Source organism: Gymnoscopelus braueri (genome assembly GCF_963280865.1).
Source record: "Gymnoscopelus braueri genome assembly, chromosome: 8".
NCBI lineage: Eukaryota > Metazoa > Chordata > Actinopteri > Myctophiformes > Myctophidae > Gymnoscopelus > Gymnoscopelus braueri.
The window spans coordinates 631,470-651,669 of record NC_137609.1 but is presented as its reverse complement, the minus strand read 5'-3'; the positions used below and the strand labels follow the sequence as shown (position 1 = coordinate 651,669).

The 20,200-nt window shown below is 42.8% G+C and overlaps 1 protein-coding gene across 1 annotated transcript in view; it reads right to left on the bottom strand.

Moving 5' to 3' along the window:
* The window catches only part of LOC308091175 (glutamate receptor 1-like), a gene marked incomplete at both ends in the record, with an annotated part of 191,888 nt that overhangs the window by 37,593 nt on the left and 134,095 nt on the right, over nucleotides 1-20,200 (bottom strand). The window contains 3 exons of the mRNA XM_080436598.1: nucleotides 9,422-9,717; nucleotides 11,521-11,736; nucleotides 19,919-20,125. Of these exons, the coding sequence (XP_080292724.1) occupies nucleotides 9,422-9,717; nucleotides 11,521-11,736; nucleotides 19,919-20,125 (719 nt within the window). The remainder of the gene's footprint in view (nucleotides 1-9,421; nucleotides 9,718-11,520; nucleotides 11,737-19,918; nucleotides 20,126-20,200) is intronic.

The window sequence follows — 20,200 nt, the reverse complement described above, 5'->3', positions numbered from 1 at the left end:
TCTTATAGAGGCCCTCCTGGGTTCTGGTCCGTGTCACACGCAACACAAACAACAAACAACACGTTGCCTAGCAATGCCAATGTGTGCAGTAGTCGGACATGTCCTTGTTTGACATGCACAGGTAGACTGGCATAGCCAAATATGGGACGAACGGTTTTCATATAGCCTAGGTATGAAATAGAGCTGAAGTAATGTATTTTTTATAATATAATAATTGATATCTGAAAAGTAACTAGTAACTAAAGTTTTCAAATAATTGTAGTGGAGTAAAAGTACAATATTTGCCTCTGAGATGTAAAAGTACTGACAATTGGAAATACTCCAGTAAAGTAAAAATACCTCAAAATTGTACTTAAGTACATCACTTGAGTAAATGTACTTAGTTACTTTAAACCACTGTTTTTTGTAGTTTGTTTTCCAGTTCAGGTTACAAAATACTACAGCAGATTAAAAACATGGCAGACTAGTAAGCAACACAGCTGTACCAAAGAGCCGCGGTATGAACAGTGAAGCTGCCAAGCCTGGTCGTCAAATCTGAGAATTCACCAGCTAATTTTGATTTAAGTTTTAGTCATATTTTAGTCATCTGAAATGTTTTAGTTTTTGACTAGTTTCGTCGACTATATATCATAAGATTACAGTCAACTAAATATACAGTTGATTTAGTCTGAAAACAGCAGATCTACAAGCTCACAACGCGTTGCAGAGAGACGCGTTGTGAGCTTGTAGATCTGCTATTTTCAGTGCGCAACACCCAAGCTCAACCAAACATAAAATGACTTGTCTTTTAGTTCTACTGGATCTCTTCCCCACTTGTCCCTCACTAACATTTTAGTCTAGTTTTCATTTGTTGACGAAATTGTCAATATATTTAGTCTTAGTTTTAGTCTTCTTAGCTTAGTTTTTAGTTAGTTTTCGCCAGTGAAAAAATGGGAGTCGACGAACATTTTTCGTCATTGTTTTAGTCGACGAAATTAACAAAGGTCACCTGCGCCTGCTCACTGCTCACAGACTCATAAGCATAGACCCAATGGACCCAATGGTATACTTCCGGCAGACTTCCGGGTGCTTCAAAACGCCACTGAGCAACTTTCACTGAAATGAACAGCTGGGGGCGGGGCAGTCCGCCCTCTAGATATATTCTAACTCTATGAGCTTCACCACAACACAATAATAATGAGTTTGTTAGATCTTCATAGGTGTGTACAGAGGCAAGGGGCGTGGCCAATGTGCCAAAGCATGATAAGACAGCATTGGCACACCTAAAATCTAACCAGTGGTGGAAAAAAGTACTCGCATTTGTTTCTTAGGTAAAAGTATCAACACTGCAATGTAGAAATACTCTGTTACAAGTAAAAATTTGGAATTCAAAATTGACTTGCGTAAAAGTACAAAAGTATTGGTATCAAAATAAACTTAAAGTACAAAAGTAAAAGTTCTCATTATGAAGAATGTCCCATTTCAAGTTTTCAAGTGTATAAACATCTTTTGAAAATAGCGATCTACAAGCACACAATGCATCGCGATGCGACGCATTGTGTGCTTGTAGATCGGCTATTTTCAAATGGCCGACATGCACGTATATAGGGCTAAAGTGCTTAATGTATGTTTTGTAATAATAGTCAAAATCTACAAAGTAACTAGTAACTAAAGTTTTCAAATAATTGTAGTGGAGTAAAAGTACAATATTTTCCTCTGAGATGTAGAGGAGTAGAAGTAAAAGTATAGACAATTGGAAATACTCCAGTAAAGTAAAAGTACCTCAAAATTGTACTATAGTATAGTACTTGAGTAAATGTTACTTTCTCCATGCTGCCGGTATACAAGCCGAGTTCCTTCAGAGTTTTTTTTTATTTGTTACATCACTTGAAGGCATATCTGAAAATATATGATGATTGACACAACGGCTGAGTGGAGTTGAACTGATGAACACGCATCAGGATATTAGATATCGTCTCTGTCCAGTGGAAAAACTCATACGTCCAAAAACTGTTGCTTTTTTGGATCTAAATTCAAAAGCAGCAGATCTACAATCTCGAAACCCGGCGTGAAGCGACGCGTTTCGAGATTGTAGATGTGCTGCTTTTGATGCTTTCGGGTGATGCTGTAGTGTGATAAAGTAGGGCGTTAATTTAAGAAAAAAAAACACAAAATCTTATATTATCGAGATAAGAGATTTCTGCCCGACAGCAACAAATAATCTCCCATAATCCTTTGGCACGGACGCTTAGCTGCCAGAACAGACCACTTGTTCCACATCATTAAGATCATCAGCCATCATAAAGACTGGGCACTAAGGCCATCAGGGGAGAAGACTGGGCACTGAGGCCATCAGGGGAGAAGACTGGGCACTGAGGCCATCAGAGGAGAAGACTGGGCACTGAGGCCATCAGAGGAGAAGACTGGGCACTGAGGCCATCAGAGGAGAAGACTGGGCACTGAGGCCATCAGGGGAAAAGACTGGGCACTGAGGCCATCAGGGGAAAAGACTGGGCACTGAGGCCATCAGGGGAGAAGACTGGGCACTGAGGCCATCAGGGGAGAAGACTGGGCACTGAAGCCATCAGGGGAGAAGACTGGGCACTGAGGCCATCAGGGGAGAAGACTGGGCACTGAGGCCAACATCCCTGCATTTGTAATGAATTTTGCCCTTAGCCGCCATTGACTGACATGTTTCTGAAAGTTACACATAGATGGACACACACATGCACCGGGCATGCACACGCACCCACAAACACACACGTAGCCGGAGGTGAGTGTGTGAGTGTGTGTGTGCGTGTGTGTGTGTGTGTGTGAGCGTGCGTGCATGCATGTATGTTTGTGTAAAACAGAGTCTCTCTCTCTCACACACACACACACACACACACACACACACACACACACACACACACACACACACACACACACACACACACACACACACACACACACACACACACACACACACACACACACACACACACACGTTATTAAGTAAATGACTCAAGTAAAGTACTTAGTTACTGTCCGCCACTGAAGCTGTGCATGAAGAGGCAACATTCGGTGCAGACCCCCAAGCGAGGAGTTGAGTTAGAGCATTGTGAGAATTAAAGCTGGCTCACCATGGCGTGCAAACAGACCGGAGGGTCTTGATGAAATTGGAAACTTCAACACTATAACAATGATTACAATCAGAATAGAGTTTTAGCCTTTTAACAACACAATTATTTTTTGTATTAACCAACAAACATCACCTATACAGCACCTGAAGTTTTGAAAGAGCAAATGTTCACTGCAATTCCTTGTTAATTTCTTGCTCTAAACTGCTACCACAGACTGTGCGCTCCACAAATGAAACAAGTGGGATCGACTGTGAAGTCATTTAGTCGACTGTAAAAGTTGTGAATCACAAAGTCGTTTTGAGGGGCTGAAAAACTGGCTGCGAGTGTAAATTGTTTTGTGATTGGAATGCCAAACGGCTGAACAGACATCTTACACAGATCATTTAATCGAGTGTCGACAACGAAACAAAATGAAATAAAAAAAGGCACTCGCAGATATAGAAGATATTGAACGAGTAACTCTTGCCCTTTTTGTATCCAAACTAAAGTGGCAATTGTGTTACCGGCAAATGTGCGTGCGTGCGTGTGTGTTTGTGTGTGTCTGAGAGAGAGAGAGAGAGAGAGAGAGAGAGAGAGAGAGAGAGAGAGAGAGAGAGAGAGAGAGAGAGAGAGAGAATGCGTGCATACATTATGCATGAGTCAGACAGTGGAATTGCTGTAAGTTCCTCAGAAAATAAAACAAACAAAAATCTCAGCTGATTGGACCTTCCGTTCCAGAGATAATGGCCAAAACATCTTGAAAACGGCCACTTTAGCTGGTTCTCGAGCGCCGATTTTCGATTGAGTTTTGGCCATTGTCGCCCGTTTCTCTTTAATAACACGGGCTAGGAAGGTTGGACGGCGACGAACTATATGCCTGAGTAAAGTTAACCATTTCCGTCTGCCTTACCGTTAGGCCGCTGGGGGCAGTTGACATTTATTTTGTGGGGGGGGTTTTCAGTCTGGAGAGGGCACGGGGGGAAAAAAGGGCAGGGGCTCTAGCCCCCTTTCATGTCTATGTGTGCACGTGCATGACGCATACACACACACACACACACACACACACACACACACACACACACACACACACACACACACACACACACACACACACATTCTGATGCTGTGTGTTCACACTGGCAGCTACAAAAGATGTCAAGCGTGCGTCCAAAATATAAAGGAAAATATAAAGCCTGAGGGTTAACCCTTTAAGACCGGTAACGCATCTGTGTCATTTTATGATTTATTTGGTTATTAAAAAATAGCAGATCTACAAGCTCATAGAGAGGAGCACCGAGTGCCACGCTATGAGCTTGTAGATCTGCTATTTTTGAAAAATCTTTGTGCAAATCTTTGAATGTATATTTTTTAAAGCGAACATTTGTAACTCAAATCTTTGCTTCTGGGGGGTCCCTGGAACAACATATTTTCAGATGGGGGTCCGTGACCAAATACATATCATTTTGGGGGTCCTTGACATGAAAAGGTTTGAGAACCACTGATGTAGAAACATCGGAACCTGTAGAGGGCACTCCGCTACCTCAAAAAAGCGCCAGAACAGAACTACGGTAGACAAAAATAACCCCGGAATCGGAATTGTTGTTGTGAAGTCAGTGAAGGACCCACACACAAGAGTCAAGACACAATAGAAACAAAATGTCTAAGAGACAGAGTAATATTTTAAATTTCTAGAGGTCCACCAAACAAAGCACCCATGGCTAATTGGAAAAGGAGTTAACTTTGGCTGCACAGCGTGTGGTCAGGTAGGATCACTTGGTCTTATGTACTCCTTTAAATAATACATGCATTATTTGAAGGAAACAGAAGCCTAGTCCAAAAAACACTTGGTGGTTTTGTGGCTGCAGTTGAAGCCAGCTCAACTTGGATTGTAGCTTTGTAGATTTTGTAGCAGCTACAAACATCGAGCGTTGCTTGTCGTTGGCTTAAACACAGCATAATAGATTATGTCCACAATTAAAAAGGACCACACAGGGACTCAAACAGGCTGTAAAAAATACATTCAGTAAAATCCTGGACAGGCACCCAAACGCCCCTCAGGGGTATAAGTAACTGTGTACTTTTGCCATATTTGCCGGCTACCAAAAATAGAGAGCACAGTATTTTGCAAGCCTTTTTTGGGGCATTCCAAGTTGTTGGGAGCCTCTTGTGGCCAACTTGTAAACATGTCCTAAGCTGCCAAAAAAACAAGCAGCACTAATAACCTAGCTGTAAGATGCAGGACAAATACATATAATTTAGGGGGTCCTTGACATGAAAACAGTTTGAGAACCACTGATATAGCAAACAAAAACATAAATATATATTCAAACTAAAGATTTGTGAAAATGTTCATGACTTTTCAGAAATAGCAGATCTACAAGCTCGTAGCGCGGCACTCGGTGTCGCGCTACGAGCTTGTATATCTGCTCAACGAAGGTTGCGAACCATTGCAAAGGTGCAGTAATCTGCAGGAAGACAAATGCATTGTTTCATTAAAAAACAACAGCATCATCATCTTGAGTGTTATGCAGTATGAAATATGTGCTGGAAAAATGTATCAATACGATATGGAGTTTATCAATACAGAGATGAAACATGGAAGGTTTGACACAGGGATGCGTTGCACATTGTCACAGAGAGAGGGCGATGTTTGGATAATATGTCCTTTGTGATGTGGTCAACTTCTATTGTGATCTGTCATGTAAAACACACACACACACACACACACACACACACACACACACACACACACACACACACACACACACACACACACACACACACACACACACACACACACACACACACACACACACACCTCCCCATGCGCACACACACACCTCCCCACACACACACACACGAAGAAGCACCATGTCCACCGTAATCAGGGCATCTCATACAGAAGCCCCCCCTGGGTGACTTTAGACAGACAACACAAAGAAAGGAGGTCTTTTAAGGACACCCGCTGAGCCCCCACCCCACCCACACACACACACACACACACACACACACACACACACACACACACACACACACACACACACACACACACACACACACACACACACACACAAACACACACACACACACACACACACACACACACACACACACACACACACACACACACACAAACACCATATAAGGACTGCTATCGCTATCAAGCAGCCAAGGTCGCCTCAATGACACTCCATCATCATCATCATCATCATCATCATCATCATCATCATCTACCAAAATGTTCCATACATAATAATAATCCATTAAGACCGGGAACGCATATGTGACATTTTTAGATTTCTTTGGCTATTAAAAACATTGCAGATATACAAGCTCATATAGCACGGCACCGAGTGCTTGTAGATCAGCATTTTTATTTTTTTTGTGAAAATGTGTGCAAATCTTTGAATATATACGTGTATAAATATTTTTAAAGCTAACATTTTGAACTCAAATTGAACCACTGATATAGAAACAAAAAAAACTGGTAGGATTTAGAAGACATTTGTAAAATCCCCAGAAGCAAAGATTTGAGTTAAAATGTTCGCTTTAAAAAAAAAATCACACCCTGTGTGAAGTGGGCGGTGTCTTGCTAGCTAATCACAATACTGAATGGAGTCAACCAATCATGTACAAAAGATAAATACATTTATTGAAACACTCTTTATGATGGACTAAACCATAACTTGAAAAAAACAAATTTATGGTTTCTTATATAGGGCTATGCACATGTGTCATGTGACACTGGCCAATCACAGTCCTGAATAGATTGTGATTGGCCAATCACGGTGCAGGATAATTGTAAAAAATGTTGGCCAATCACAGCGCAGGATAATTGTACAAATTTCCAAACCTCACTTATAGGGGCGGTTTCACCGCCCAAAAATATATATATATATATATATTCAAAGATTTGCACAAATGTTTCCGATTTAAAATAAATAAATAGCAGATATACAAGCTCATAGCACGGCACTCGGTGCCGCGCTATGAGCTTGTAGATCTGCTATTCTTGAAAAGCCAAAGATGACACAGATGCTTTCTTAATGAGTTAATCCACTGCCCCCCACAGTGCATCTATTTATTCACATTGAGGACACCATCCACTATAATAAGAATCACAAGAATGCTATTTTGTATCAAAGATGTGTGTGAATGTCAATGACACCCTCGGTCGGACCACTTCCTTGGAAGGGCCAACCTAAAGTTTCGCATTTATTATGACACCGGAAAAATTCGGGTGGAAACCTCATATGTCGGCACTCGGTGCCGTGCTATGAGCTTGTTGTATATCTGCTATCTTTTGAATAGCCAAAGTATAAGATATGGTTAAAGTGGTTAAAATGATTGTGGCGTTATATTCATTAATTTTTGTCCTTTTGTACGGGGCCTGCTGCACAGAGCTGTCCTTGGTACTGAATAGATCAGAACCACGGACAGAGACATTCAGTCTATCTGCATAGTGTTGCTCAGAGCAATGCCCGTATCTACGTACGTTTTACAGAAAACTCTTAAGATTTAGAACAGTGGGTGGGGGGGGTCCCAACATGTTTTTTTTGTTGGGGGGGGGGGGGGGGGTCGCAAGATGAGCTTGTACATCTGCCATTTTAGACAATCTTGAAAGTGTTTGAAAGATTTTGACAAATGTAGATTTTTTTAAAATACAAATCTTCTGTTCTGGGAGGGGGGGGGGTCCACGGCCAAATACATATCCTTTTGGGGGTCTTTGACACTATAAAAGGTTTGATAACTACGGATTCAGAAGGCATTTGTAGAATGGGCCTCAGGTCTTAACGGGTTAAAGTCTTACCTCAGCATGAATTATAAAACAGTGAGTCATTGTCTGCCTCCAGGGCTCTGTGTGTGTGTGAATCCACTGAAGCAAAATAAACTCTATTCCCTCATCAATATGAACCAACTTTCTCTCCTAGACTTTCTCTTGTCTTTTCTAGGCTGTGTCTTGGAAAACTGGCAGAAAAAGACTCGCTCACTGCATAAAAATTAAGGAAAACTCCTTAGACAGGCCATTTGAAAATAGCCGATCTACAAGCTCACAATGCGTCACGATGCTTTAACTATACTTTTGGCCGTTTTTTTTTTTTTTTAATCTCTCAAGACGTTCTGCAGCAGAACGTGTCAGCACCGCTGCCGTAAACATGTAGTGTTGTTGTTGTTATTAGTAGGAATAAACACCCGGGAGGAAGTGGACTAAGAAAGGGGAGGAGCCAAACATAGTTCGTGTTTTTACACAAAAAAAGGAGGCGGTGCCCCAAGAGGCAAAAAATTAAGGGGGAGAACATCCATTTTGAACCCTAACCCTATATGCCCAGCGTTTAATCGCATGCCTGTGTTGCACATCCAGAATTGCCTGATCTACAAGCTCACATGGTGCAGCATTGCGATGAATTGTGAGTTTGTAAAGCGGTGAATTTCTGTGTGCCAGATGCAGCACACACGTAAGTATAAATCAAGTCTTAAAAAGGTTTTAAAACACAAAGCAACCACTGTATTTCTCTTGTGCGGACCCGCAGGAAAATTGCCCTCAAAATGTGTAATTCTCCAATTCTACTATTCACCTTATTCCTGGCCAAGCCCACCCCGGGCCACGCCCACCGTGGGGCACCCCGGACAGAAACGCCCTGACAATTTGTTTATTTTTGGAAGGTATTTGTAGAATCGGCCTCAGGTCTTAACTCATTGAGTGCCAATGACGGCTTTTGACGTCTCCTATACAAAATTTAAAATAAATGTTTCAATTTTTTTTTCCCCTCAAAGGAACTAGGAGATAACGCTATTCAAAAAGTTGCTGCTCCATGCACTTCAATGTTAAAAAATAAACGGAGAAAAAAATAACTCAAATCCTGTGAAAGATTTTTTGAGTGAAAGATGCCATTTTCAAACATCAAACAACACATGTCAACAAGGTCACAATGACGTCGTTGACATTTGTGAAACCACACCTGAATCACCTCAGTGATTAGCAACCATCAGGGGATCAATCATACTGAAGATACATATTCTGTGACTACTTGAAAAGGTAAAATAATAGCAAAATCCTGGCAAAATCCTGGCATCAACAAGCTTGAAATAATTCTGGCGCTGAATGAGTGGTTAAGACATTGGCCCACACGCACACACGCACGCACACGCACGCACACGCACACGCACACGCACGCACGCACGCACGCACACGCACACGCACACGCACGCACGCACACACACACACACACACACACACACACACACACACACACACACACACACACACACACACACACACACACACAAACACACGCACACGCACACACACGCGCACACACTAAAGCGTAGTGTCCCATTACCTGGGTGAGATGTCACAGCCCTGCTGCATGAAGGCTCCCAGAGAGAACCAGAGAGAGTTGAAGATCCCAAACTCGTTGGTGTGTTCAGACTGTTGTTCCTTGTTGTCCTTCTGCGGTCCCCCCGCTCCTCCTCCTCCTCCTCCGTTCTGGTGGTTCTGACCCCCCGCCGGGTCAGAGCAGGGCGGAGCCCGCCCCCAGGAGGCGGAGCCTGACGCCATCACCTGCTGCTGCTCGTCTTCGTAGTCGTCGTCGTCTTCGTCGCCGCCCTGCCACTCGTACGGACTGAAACGACTCACCTGTAAGGAGTGTTTTAGCTTAGTGCTTCTTCTCAACTCTTTTTTTTTTCATTTCAAGGACCCCCAGTTTCATATGCACTAACCCTAACTAGAGTTCTCAAATTCTGCCCGAAACCAACCAGACCCAAAAATGCATGCTAATTAGTCGGTTAGTTCCTTAAAACAAAAATAATTAAAACTAATCTATTAACCCCCCAAAACATGAATTTCCACCGCCCCTAGCGGCCTAAAGGTAAGGCCGTCGAAATGGCAGTGGATGTGCTGGATGCAGCTCAAAGTTAACTTTACTCAGGTATCTAGTTCGTCACCGTCCGACCTTCCTAGCCCGTGTTATAAAAACCCTAGCCTAACCCCCAGCATTAGGGCTCCTTTAGCATTTGAACAATTCCGGTTCACTTTAACGATTCCTATAGGGGTCCATTTGGTTCCATTTGTATACTCATGGTGGTCCTTTAAAGTATAACGTTTGAGAACCACTGGTATTAAAATTGCATAGCAGACCTGTGATGTCATAGCAGACTTGTGATGTCACAGCAGACTTGTGATGTCATAGCAGACTAGTGATGTCCACATATCAGCTCTGATAGTGTGATCAAAACCTTTTCCAAATGTGACAGAACCTAAACCACCCAGCATCCCCCACCACCACCCAGCATCAACCAGCATCACCCAATACCACCCGGCATCACCCACTACCACCCGGCATCACCCACTACCACCAGGCATCACCCACTACCACCCGGCATCACCTACTACCACCCAGCATCACCCACTACCACCCAGCATCACCCACTACCACCCGGCATCACCCACTACCACCCGGCATCACCCACTACCACCCAGCATCACCCACCACCACCCAGCATACCCCACTACCACCCAGCATCACCCACTACCACCCGGCATCACCCACTACCACCCGGCATCACCCACTACCACCCGGCATCACCCACTACCACCCGGCATCAACCACTACCACCCGGCATCAACCACTACCACCCAGCATCACCCACCACCACCCAGCATACCCCACTACCACCCAGCATCACCCACTACCACCCGGCATCACCCACTACCACCCGGCATCACCCACTACCACCCGGCATCAACCACTACCACCCGGCATCAACCACTACCACCCAGCATCACCCACCACCACCCAGCATACCCCACTACCACCCAGCATCACCCACTACCACCCAGCATCACCCACTACCACCCAGCATCACCCACTACCACCCGGCATCACCCACTACCACCCGGCATCACCCACTACCACCCGGCATCACCCACTACCACCCAGCATCACCCACCACCACCCAGCATACCCCACTACCACCCAGCATCACCCACTACCACCCGGCATCACCCACTACCACCCGGCATCAACCACTACCACCCAGCATCACCCACCACCACCCAGCATCCCCCACTACCACCCAGCATCACCCACCACCACCAAGCATCACCCACTACCACCCAGCATCACCCGCCACCACCCAGCATCCCCCACTACCTCCCACCACCACCCAGCATCACCCACCACCACCACCCAGCATCCCCCACCACCACCACCACCACCCCCAGCATCACCCACTACCTCCCAGCATCACCCACCACCACCCAGCCTCCCCCACTACCACCCAGCCTCCCCCACTACCACCCAGCACCACCCACTACCTCACAGCATCACCCACCACCACCCAGCATCACCCCCTACCACCCAGCATCGCCCACTACCACCCAGCATCACCCACCACCACCCAGCATCACCCAGCACCACCCAGCATCACCCTCTCTCACCAGAAACAGCACCACGCTGACTCCTATGTAGGCGAAGACGATGCACATCCAGATCTCGTAGGCCAGGGGGTCCAGGAAGGAGAAGACCCCCGGCTTGGACTTGGTGGGCTTCTTGATCATGATGGAGATGCCCAGAGACATGAAGGGCTTGGTGAAGTCTATCACCTCCTCACGTACCAACGTGATGGTGAGGGGGGCGACCGCCACGTCTGCTTTCTGATGGAGAGAGAGAGAGGGGGGGAGGGGGAGAGAGAGGGGGGGAGGGAGAGGGAGAGAGAGAGAGAGAGAGAGAGAGAGAGAAAGTCACGCTTGACACACATGAAATGCCAGAGGAAAAACGAGAAGGTGAGTCACCAACTGCATAGGCATTTAGCAGATGCATTTATAAACAAAATAGAGTCTTACAAAAAGAGAGGTAATCTAGTTTTGGAACTTTGGCGAAGTACAGCTCTGCAATGCTGGCTCTGGTGCGGTGGGAATGAACGTCAGCACTCTTCTTAAAATGATTGTTAAGGTCCTCAGAGAGACTATGTTATTACAGATGTTATGAACCATGTTCAGCTGTAATTGTAACCGACCTCACTTCCAGAGGGAGTCGGTCCAAACTGCTGGAAGTGTTGTTTGCCGACATCATGGTCCCTCACGGCTAAAGCCTGACACACCTGTTCTCTCAGACACTTGCAACTTCTCTTTTATGACTTTGGTTAAGCCATTCCGAGTGCCGCGCTATGAGCTTGTATATCTGCTATTTTTGAATAGCCAAAGAAATCTTAAAATGTCACAGATAGCGTTCCCGGTCTCCATAAAGCATGAGCCAATGGCGTTTATCGAAACAGCAAGACAGTTGGCTAGTAAACTGACACTAGATGTTATCTTGAAACAGAGCTTCTATGGTCCTGTTGTTCACCTGAATACGTGTACTGTACTTGTGGTGGAAAAAGTATTCAAATGTTTTACTTAACACATTATGTGCCAGAGGTTTATTAACCCATTAAGACCTGAGGCGATTCTTAAAAATGTTTTCTAAATCACAGTTTTTTGAAAAAAAATGAAAAAAATTGTTTTCAATAATTTTCAAAAATAGCAGATCTACAAGCTCATAGCGCGGCACTCGGTGCCTCGCTATGAGCTTGTATATCTGCTATTTTTGAATAGCCAAAGAAATCTAAAGTGACACAGATGCGTTCCAGGTCTTAAAGGAGAATTTTGGACTAAAGTTTTCTACCTTTTCTATGACGTTATGATATCTTAGGATGAATGGTACAGTAGAAAAATGTCATAACTCCACCCCTGAGCCGCCACAGCTTAAAAGGTGCGCGGATAGGCCTTAGGTTAGATCACATATTTTAAGGAGATAACAATTTCCAAAGATTTGCTGCTCCATTCACTTCAATGTTAAAATTCAAACGGACAAACAATTCACATTGTTTTTTGGTTTAAAACTACTGGTTTTGAGCTATTTTCAAACATCAAACAACACATGTCAACGAGGTCACAATGACCTCGTTGACATTTGTGAAACCACACCTGAATCTCCTCAGTGATTAGCAACCATCAGGGGATCAATCATACTGGAGGAAAAAATGTTGTGGCTACTTGAAAAGGTAACAAAATCGTTCAAAACCCTGGCAGAGGCTACAGACTGCTCTAAAAAAACTCTGGCAGGGTAAGAGTTAAAATATGTGATCTAACCTAAGGCCTATCCGCGCACCTTTTAAGCTGTGGCGGCTCAGGGGTGGAGTTATGAAATTTTTCTTCTGTACCATTCATCCTAAGATATCATAACGTCATAGAAAAGGTAAGAAAACTTTAGTCCAAAATGTTCCTTTAATGGGTAAAACAGGGTACATCTAGTGCCAGCGCTTCTTACCGTGTACGCTGAGTTGTTTAACAATGTAGTCGCCATTACGAGGACGCGGATGTAAACAAACGCTGCGTGCACGACGGTGGAGGGTCCCGACTAACGCCTGGAACAATAATATTTCTAACGCAATCCGCCATTGCAGAGTGATCGCCCATCGAAAACGTCTCGTTTCACCACATTAAAAAGAAATGGAGATATGAAGCTTTTTCTCAAGGAGTTATAATGGGAGCGGACGGGAGGTAGGTTTTTTGGCACGGATCCACATCCGTGCTTAGAGACTTCGTGGATGATCCCAAAGTTGCGTTAGAGCGCCCCATGTGAAAAAACATATATATAAAAAACTAAAATTGGCTTAAACGGTCTGGACCGTTTTTGTCACACAATATGTTAAGTAAAAGTATCAATACTGCAATGTAAAAGTACTTTGTTTCAAGTAAAAGTCTGGAATTCAAAATTCACTTGAGTAAAAGTACAAAAGTATTGGTATCAAAATGCACTTAAAGTACCAAAAGTAAAAGTACTAAAATGTCTGAAAATAGCTGATCTACAAGCTCACAACGCGTCGCATCGGAAGTAGTTCATGTATGTTTTATAATGTAATAATTTATATCTGCAAAGTAACTAGTAAACATTTTTTTCAAATAATTGTAGTGGAGTAAAAGTACAATATGTGCCTCTGAGATGTAATGGAGTAGAAGTAAAAGTATAGACAACTGGAAATACTCCAGTAAAGTAAAAGTACCTCAAAATTGTACTCGAGTACAGTACTTTGGTAAATGTTCTTATTTACACCACTGGTACTGTATCGTTGCTGTCGGGTAGAAATCTCTTATCTCCATTTCTATCTTTTTGTGTTTTTCCATAAATTAACGCCCCTATACTTGATCATGCTACAGCGTCACACAAAAAAAACATCAAAAGCAGCAGATCTACAAGCTCTAAACGCAGCGCGAAGCGACATGTTTTGAGCTTGTAGATCTGCTACTTTTGTTATTTTTCAATTTGAATCCTAAAAAGAAACAGTTTTGGACGTACAGTATGAGGTTTCCAGCCGACAGAAACGATATTATGTAGATATAATTGTCTTGATGTTTGCATTAATTTCCTCGACATGTTTCTCTTTGTTGCTTTGTTTATCTTCTCCATGCTCTGCTATTTTTTTTAATCGTGAAAATGTGTGCAAATCTTTGAATATATATTGTTTAAAGCGAACATTTGTAACTCTATTCTTTGCTTCTGGGGGTCCCTGGAACAACATATTTTGAGATGGAGGTCAAATACATATAATTTTGGGGGTCCTTGACATGAAAACGTTTGAGCACCACTGATATAGAAACATACGTTTTTCAGACAACCGTTTACGATTTAGAAGACATTTTGCAGAATCGGAACCTCAGGCCTCAATGGGTTGACTCTGTCATTGTCATTGAAATTTCTCGGCTTGCCTTTTTCTTTTGCCGTGTTCCGCCAGACGCGCCGTTTACAAACTGCTGCTACAGGAGAAGGGAATGTCGCGGATTGAATATTTGTTCTCTATTCACACACCTAGCCTGTGTGTCTACAAACAGTTGGACACGCGATCATAAGGGATGTACATTATCTGTGGCGAGCTGAAAAAGTAAGTGAACCGTGCAATTTTGATGAGAAATGGCGTGTTTACACGGGGCTGCACGAGAACGGGCCGAGCCGATCGGAATGTGTGTTGTGTGGGTGTCGCACACACCCCTGTCTGTTTACAAATGATCGGATTTGCGATCATAATGAATATAATTTTGTGTGACCTGTTGAAAGTTAAAAAAAATAATAAAACATTTCTGGCAGAGTGGGCAAACACAGCCAGAATTAAATCTGGCAGTGACTGAGTAATACTTTTACTTAAGTAAAACATTTGAGTACTTTTTCCACCACTGGATTTTTACATTTACATACGCTGTCATGCGTGTGTCTCTGTGTGAGTTCTTTGTTGTCCATCAATAATGAATGAGGTAGGAGGCAGGATGTTTCACACAGCACAGCAGGGTGGTTGGAAGTTCATCGGGCTGAAAGTTCAGCCGCTAATGGAAAACATGCTGTGAAGTATGTTTGCTAACAAATGAAAATGTCCTGATAACGTCACTCACTCACTCTCTCACACACACACACACACACACACACACACACACACACACACACACACACACACACACACACACACACACACACACACACACACACACACACACACACCTCTTATCAGCCCAGGGCTGGGTGGGTGGCTGGGTGGGAGGGAAATTGACAGAGATGCCTGCGTTGCAAGTTGTTTTTCATGCTGACATAAAACTCTCTACAAATGCCCCACTTTTCTGTAATTGGCCAGATATGAGCATGCACCTGAGTTTCACTCCTACCCCTCCTCCTACCCCACAAGGCAAAGAGATGATTTTAATTTACCTTTTTATCGTACTTCGTAACATCAATATTTCATCACATTTAGAGGCCCTCAGTTGTGGAGCTCTCTAGATGCATCACTTAAAGTCTTCACTATTCTTCCCAATATTTAAGAAACATTTAAAACAATATCTCATTTCTTTCTTACTCCATTGATTTAGTAATCTTTATAAAATGTTTTTTTTTTCACCACTGCTCCCCTTGGAAACTTGTATTATTTTGTATTGTTCTTATTGAACTTTTAATCCAGCCGGCTTCTTCCTTTCCTTGCACAGCAACTTGCCATTTAATATGTATTGTTTCTATATGTTTTTTATAACAATGTCCTAATAAACTAAACTAAACCTTTTGAATCCCCCGGGAAAGTCTTTTTTTCGAATACAAATAAAAGAAAACATTCATGTTTTGTTACGGCTAATTCACACTAAAGCCCTATTCCCACGGGATCAGTATTATGTGGAGACCTCTGGTAATTTAGACATTACCCCCTGACATCTGTGTTTTTTTTTTGGCACATTCGCACTGGATAAGCAAAGTCCGTGTTTTACTTGAAATTACGTACATTATCCATTATCCTTAAACAGAAAATACTTGTATATCTGCTACTTTTGAATAGCCAACAAAATCTTAAAATGACACCGATGCCTTCCTGGTCTTACAGGGATATTTCACTTTCAAAATAATTTTGGGTAATTGGATCGTCTACTCAGGCTTTTGGTAGCACCCCGGACAGTTTTTAAGTTGCTTGATTCAGTATTTAGATATTTGATATTCATTTTATCAGACACATCCCCTTCCTATACAAACCCATTGCAACTTCAAATTTTTAACATGTTAGATTCATCAAAAACACCCGTCCTTGGTTCTGGTGACTCATCCTGCCCTCCTAATACGCGAGGGGTGTGTTTTTTTTAAATGTTATTTTTATTGTATTTAATTCTTTCAATTTTCCCCCCAAAAAGTAATTGGAAAAACACGGTCTCCTCACTTATTAGAAGGACAATATCAGTCACCAGAACCAAGGACGAGTGTTTTCCGATGAATTCACCCAGATGGCTAAAACACTTTTTTTTAAAGTGAAATATCCCTTTAATGAAAGGCTCAATGCTGGCTGGCATGCATCTCTATGGAGGTGGACCATTATAACATCCCCCATCATCCACTCCGCTGTGTATAACATGCTTTTATAACATAGATGACGTCGGTTATGAGCAAAGGATTCTTAATGATATGCTATTCTATTCATAAACTGCAAGACGTAAATCAGAATCCTTTGAAGGACAATCTTTTTTTTGTGTTGTGTGCGTCAGGCTACACAGTATACACCACGAGTCGTAAATATAACTCTGAGAGAGTGTGCAAACACAACTAAATGGACCCGTAGTCAGTGGTGGAAAAAAGTACTCACATTTTTAACTTAAGTAAAAGTATCAATACTGCAATGTTGAATACTCTGTTATAAGTAAAAGTCCGGAATTCAAAATTGACTTGAATAAAAGTACAAAAGTATTGGTATCACAATGTACTTAAAATACCAATAAGTAGAACGTACTCATTATGCAGGATGTCCCATTTCACACGTTTTCAAATGTATAAAATGTCTAAAAATCTTTTTAAGTAGCAGATCTACAAGCATTTTTCAAATGGCCGAAATGTATACAGGGCTGAAGTGGGTAATGTATGTTTTGTAATAATAATCAAAATCTACAAAGTAACTAGTCACTAAAGTTTTCAAATGATTGTAGTGGAGTAAAAAGTACAATATTTGCCTCTGAGATGTAGTGGAGTAGAAGTAAAAGTACAGAAAGCTGGAAATACTCCAGTAAAGTAAAAAAAAAAAAAAAATCAATATTGTGCAGTACTTGATTAAATGTACTTAGTTACTTTCCACCACTGAGTGCTATTCCATTCATATACTCCCGGATGTAAACCGAGAATACTCTATACCTATCCTAAGGACAATAAATCCCTCTTTTACCATGTACTGTCCATCAACCACCTTTTTGTGTGTGTCATGTTACACAGTGAAACCATCCCGCACGGGTCCATTTGGTTGTGCTTGTACACCGTCAGAGCTATATTTAAGACTCATGTATTTTTGCGTTGTAGAGTAGAACTCCGTTGGGGAACATATGTTAGTGTTCCTCTGCTCTGTTTGTGGGGGATATTAGCATAATGCAGCCTGCACACACACGTGCGTGCGCGAGCGCGCACACACACACACACACACACACACACACACACACACACACACACACACACACACACACACACACACACACACACACACTCACACACCTCTCCCTTGGAGCAGAGCTTCTATGATCGTCAGCTTCGCTCCAAGGCCCGACGTACAACTCTGATTCGCTCGCTCGCTCTCTATCTCACTTCTCTCTCTCTCTCTCTCTCTCTCTCTCTCTCTCTCTCTCTCTCTCTCTCTCTCTCTCTCTCTCTCTCTCTCTCTCTCTCGGCCTCAGGTTTTCCATAGACAGAGCCAGTCTTCTTCCTGTTGAATGATAATGACACTCTTCCTAGAAACCAGAATCAAGTTGTATTTTACTCGAAAAAAAAGCCCAAACAAAAAACAGAAGATTTCCTCAAAAGCCGTCATCCATGATGGATGTTGATGCCTGCAGGCCTTCAGTTCCCATGGGAACTGATCAACGTATGTGTGCGTGTCATATGGAATACAGTGTGAATATCGTTGCATACATTTCCCTCCGAAATGAGGCATTTATTCGCTATTTGAAGGGAAGGGAGAGATGGGGGGGGGGGGGGTATTCATATACGCAGTGGTGTAAAGTAACCAAGTACATTTACTCAAGCACTGTACTTAAGTACACTTTTGAGGAATTTTTACTTTACTGTGATATTTCCCATTTTCAATACTTTTACTTCTACTCCACTAAATCTCAGGGGCCGATATTGTACTTTTACTCCACTACAATTATTTGAAAACTTTAGTAACTTTGCATATTATATACATGATTACATTATAAAACATTATAACACCACTTTAGCCCTACTTTCTACATAGGCTATTTGAAAATAGCCGATCTACAAGCTCACAACGCGTCAAAACGCGTCTTTTACTTTAAGTATATTTTGATGCCAATACTTTTGTACTTTTACTCAAGTAACATTTTGAAGATGGGCCTTTTACTTGTAACAGAGTACTTCTACATTGTGGTATTGATACTTTTACTTAAAGAATTAGTACTTTTTCCGCCACTGGTGAATATTGTTGCATACATTTCCCTCCAAAATGAGGTATTTATTCGCCATTTGAAAAACTTGGGGAAGGGAGAGAGAGGGGGGGGGATGTATTCATATACGGTATGAACGTAAAAGCATCTCTGCTCTCCCATGCAGGAAAACGTTTATGAGATGTTTATTGAATATTAAACTCTCTCTCTCTCTCTCTCTCTCTCTCTCTCTCTCTCTCTCTCTCTCTCTCTCTCTCTCTCTCTCTCTCTCTCTCTCTCTCTCTCTCTCGAGGTCGTCCATGGACGAGCGAGCGAGCCCTCCGGCAGCGTTTTATTCGCAGTCATCTCTCTCAGTCCTCGACAATAAGGCAGTGGTTCCCAAGGTAAGGTCCCCCCCCCCCCCCCCCCCCGATACCGATTAAATGTTTTCTAAGTGCTAACAGTTTTCTGAAAAAAATATTGTTGCTATTTATCAGCCCCCCATCTCAACATATGTTGTAATAGGGACCCCCAGGAGCAAAGATTTGGCTAAATACAAATACATCGGGCTCCGTTTTTGCCTCAGACCACCGGAAGTGGGTGAAACAAAAACTTCAAACCATTTGAGTAATTGTTTATATATATATATATTTGTTTTACTTACACTTTTTTTACAGCTTTTTTATTCACCCCGCCAAATTGACCACCCAAACAATTAGGAGCACGTTTCAAGCCATTTGGAGTTGATTGGTAGTACTTTGTAGTGACACTATTTTGGGTCCCTAACATTTCACTGAGCTAAGGACTTTAGAAAAAATATATATATTTTTTTTATAATTCGACTAAGAGATTGGCAGTCGACTCAGACACCCCTCGACTAATTAGCGACTATTCGACTAATCGAGGTCAGGCCTATGCTCACCCCGTAGACCAGCTCTCCCACCATGCCGTTCCACATCTTGGTCAGGGCGTCCCTGGAGCCGTACTTGCCGTCCCCCACCAGCTCCATGCGGTAGTTGAAGCCCACGTGTTTGGCGATCTCGGCCGCCAGCTCCACGCAGTAGCCCTCGTAGCGGTCGTTGCCCACCAGCTGCTCGTGGTTCTTCTTCAGCATCACGTAGGGAGCTTCCTGCAAGACACACGCAGAGGTGTAAAGTAACTAAGTACATTTACTCAAGTACTGTACAACTTTTTTTTTTACTTC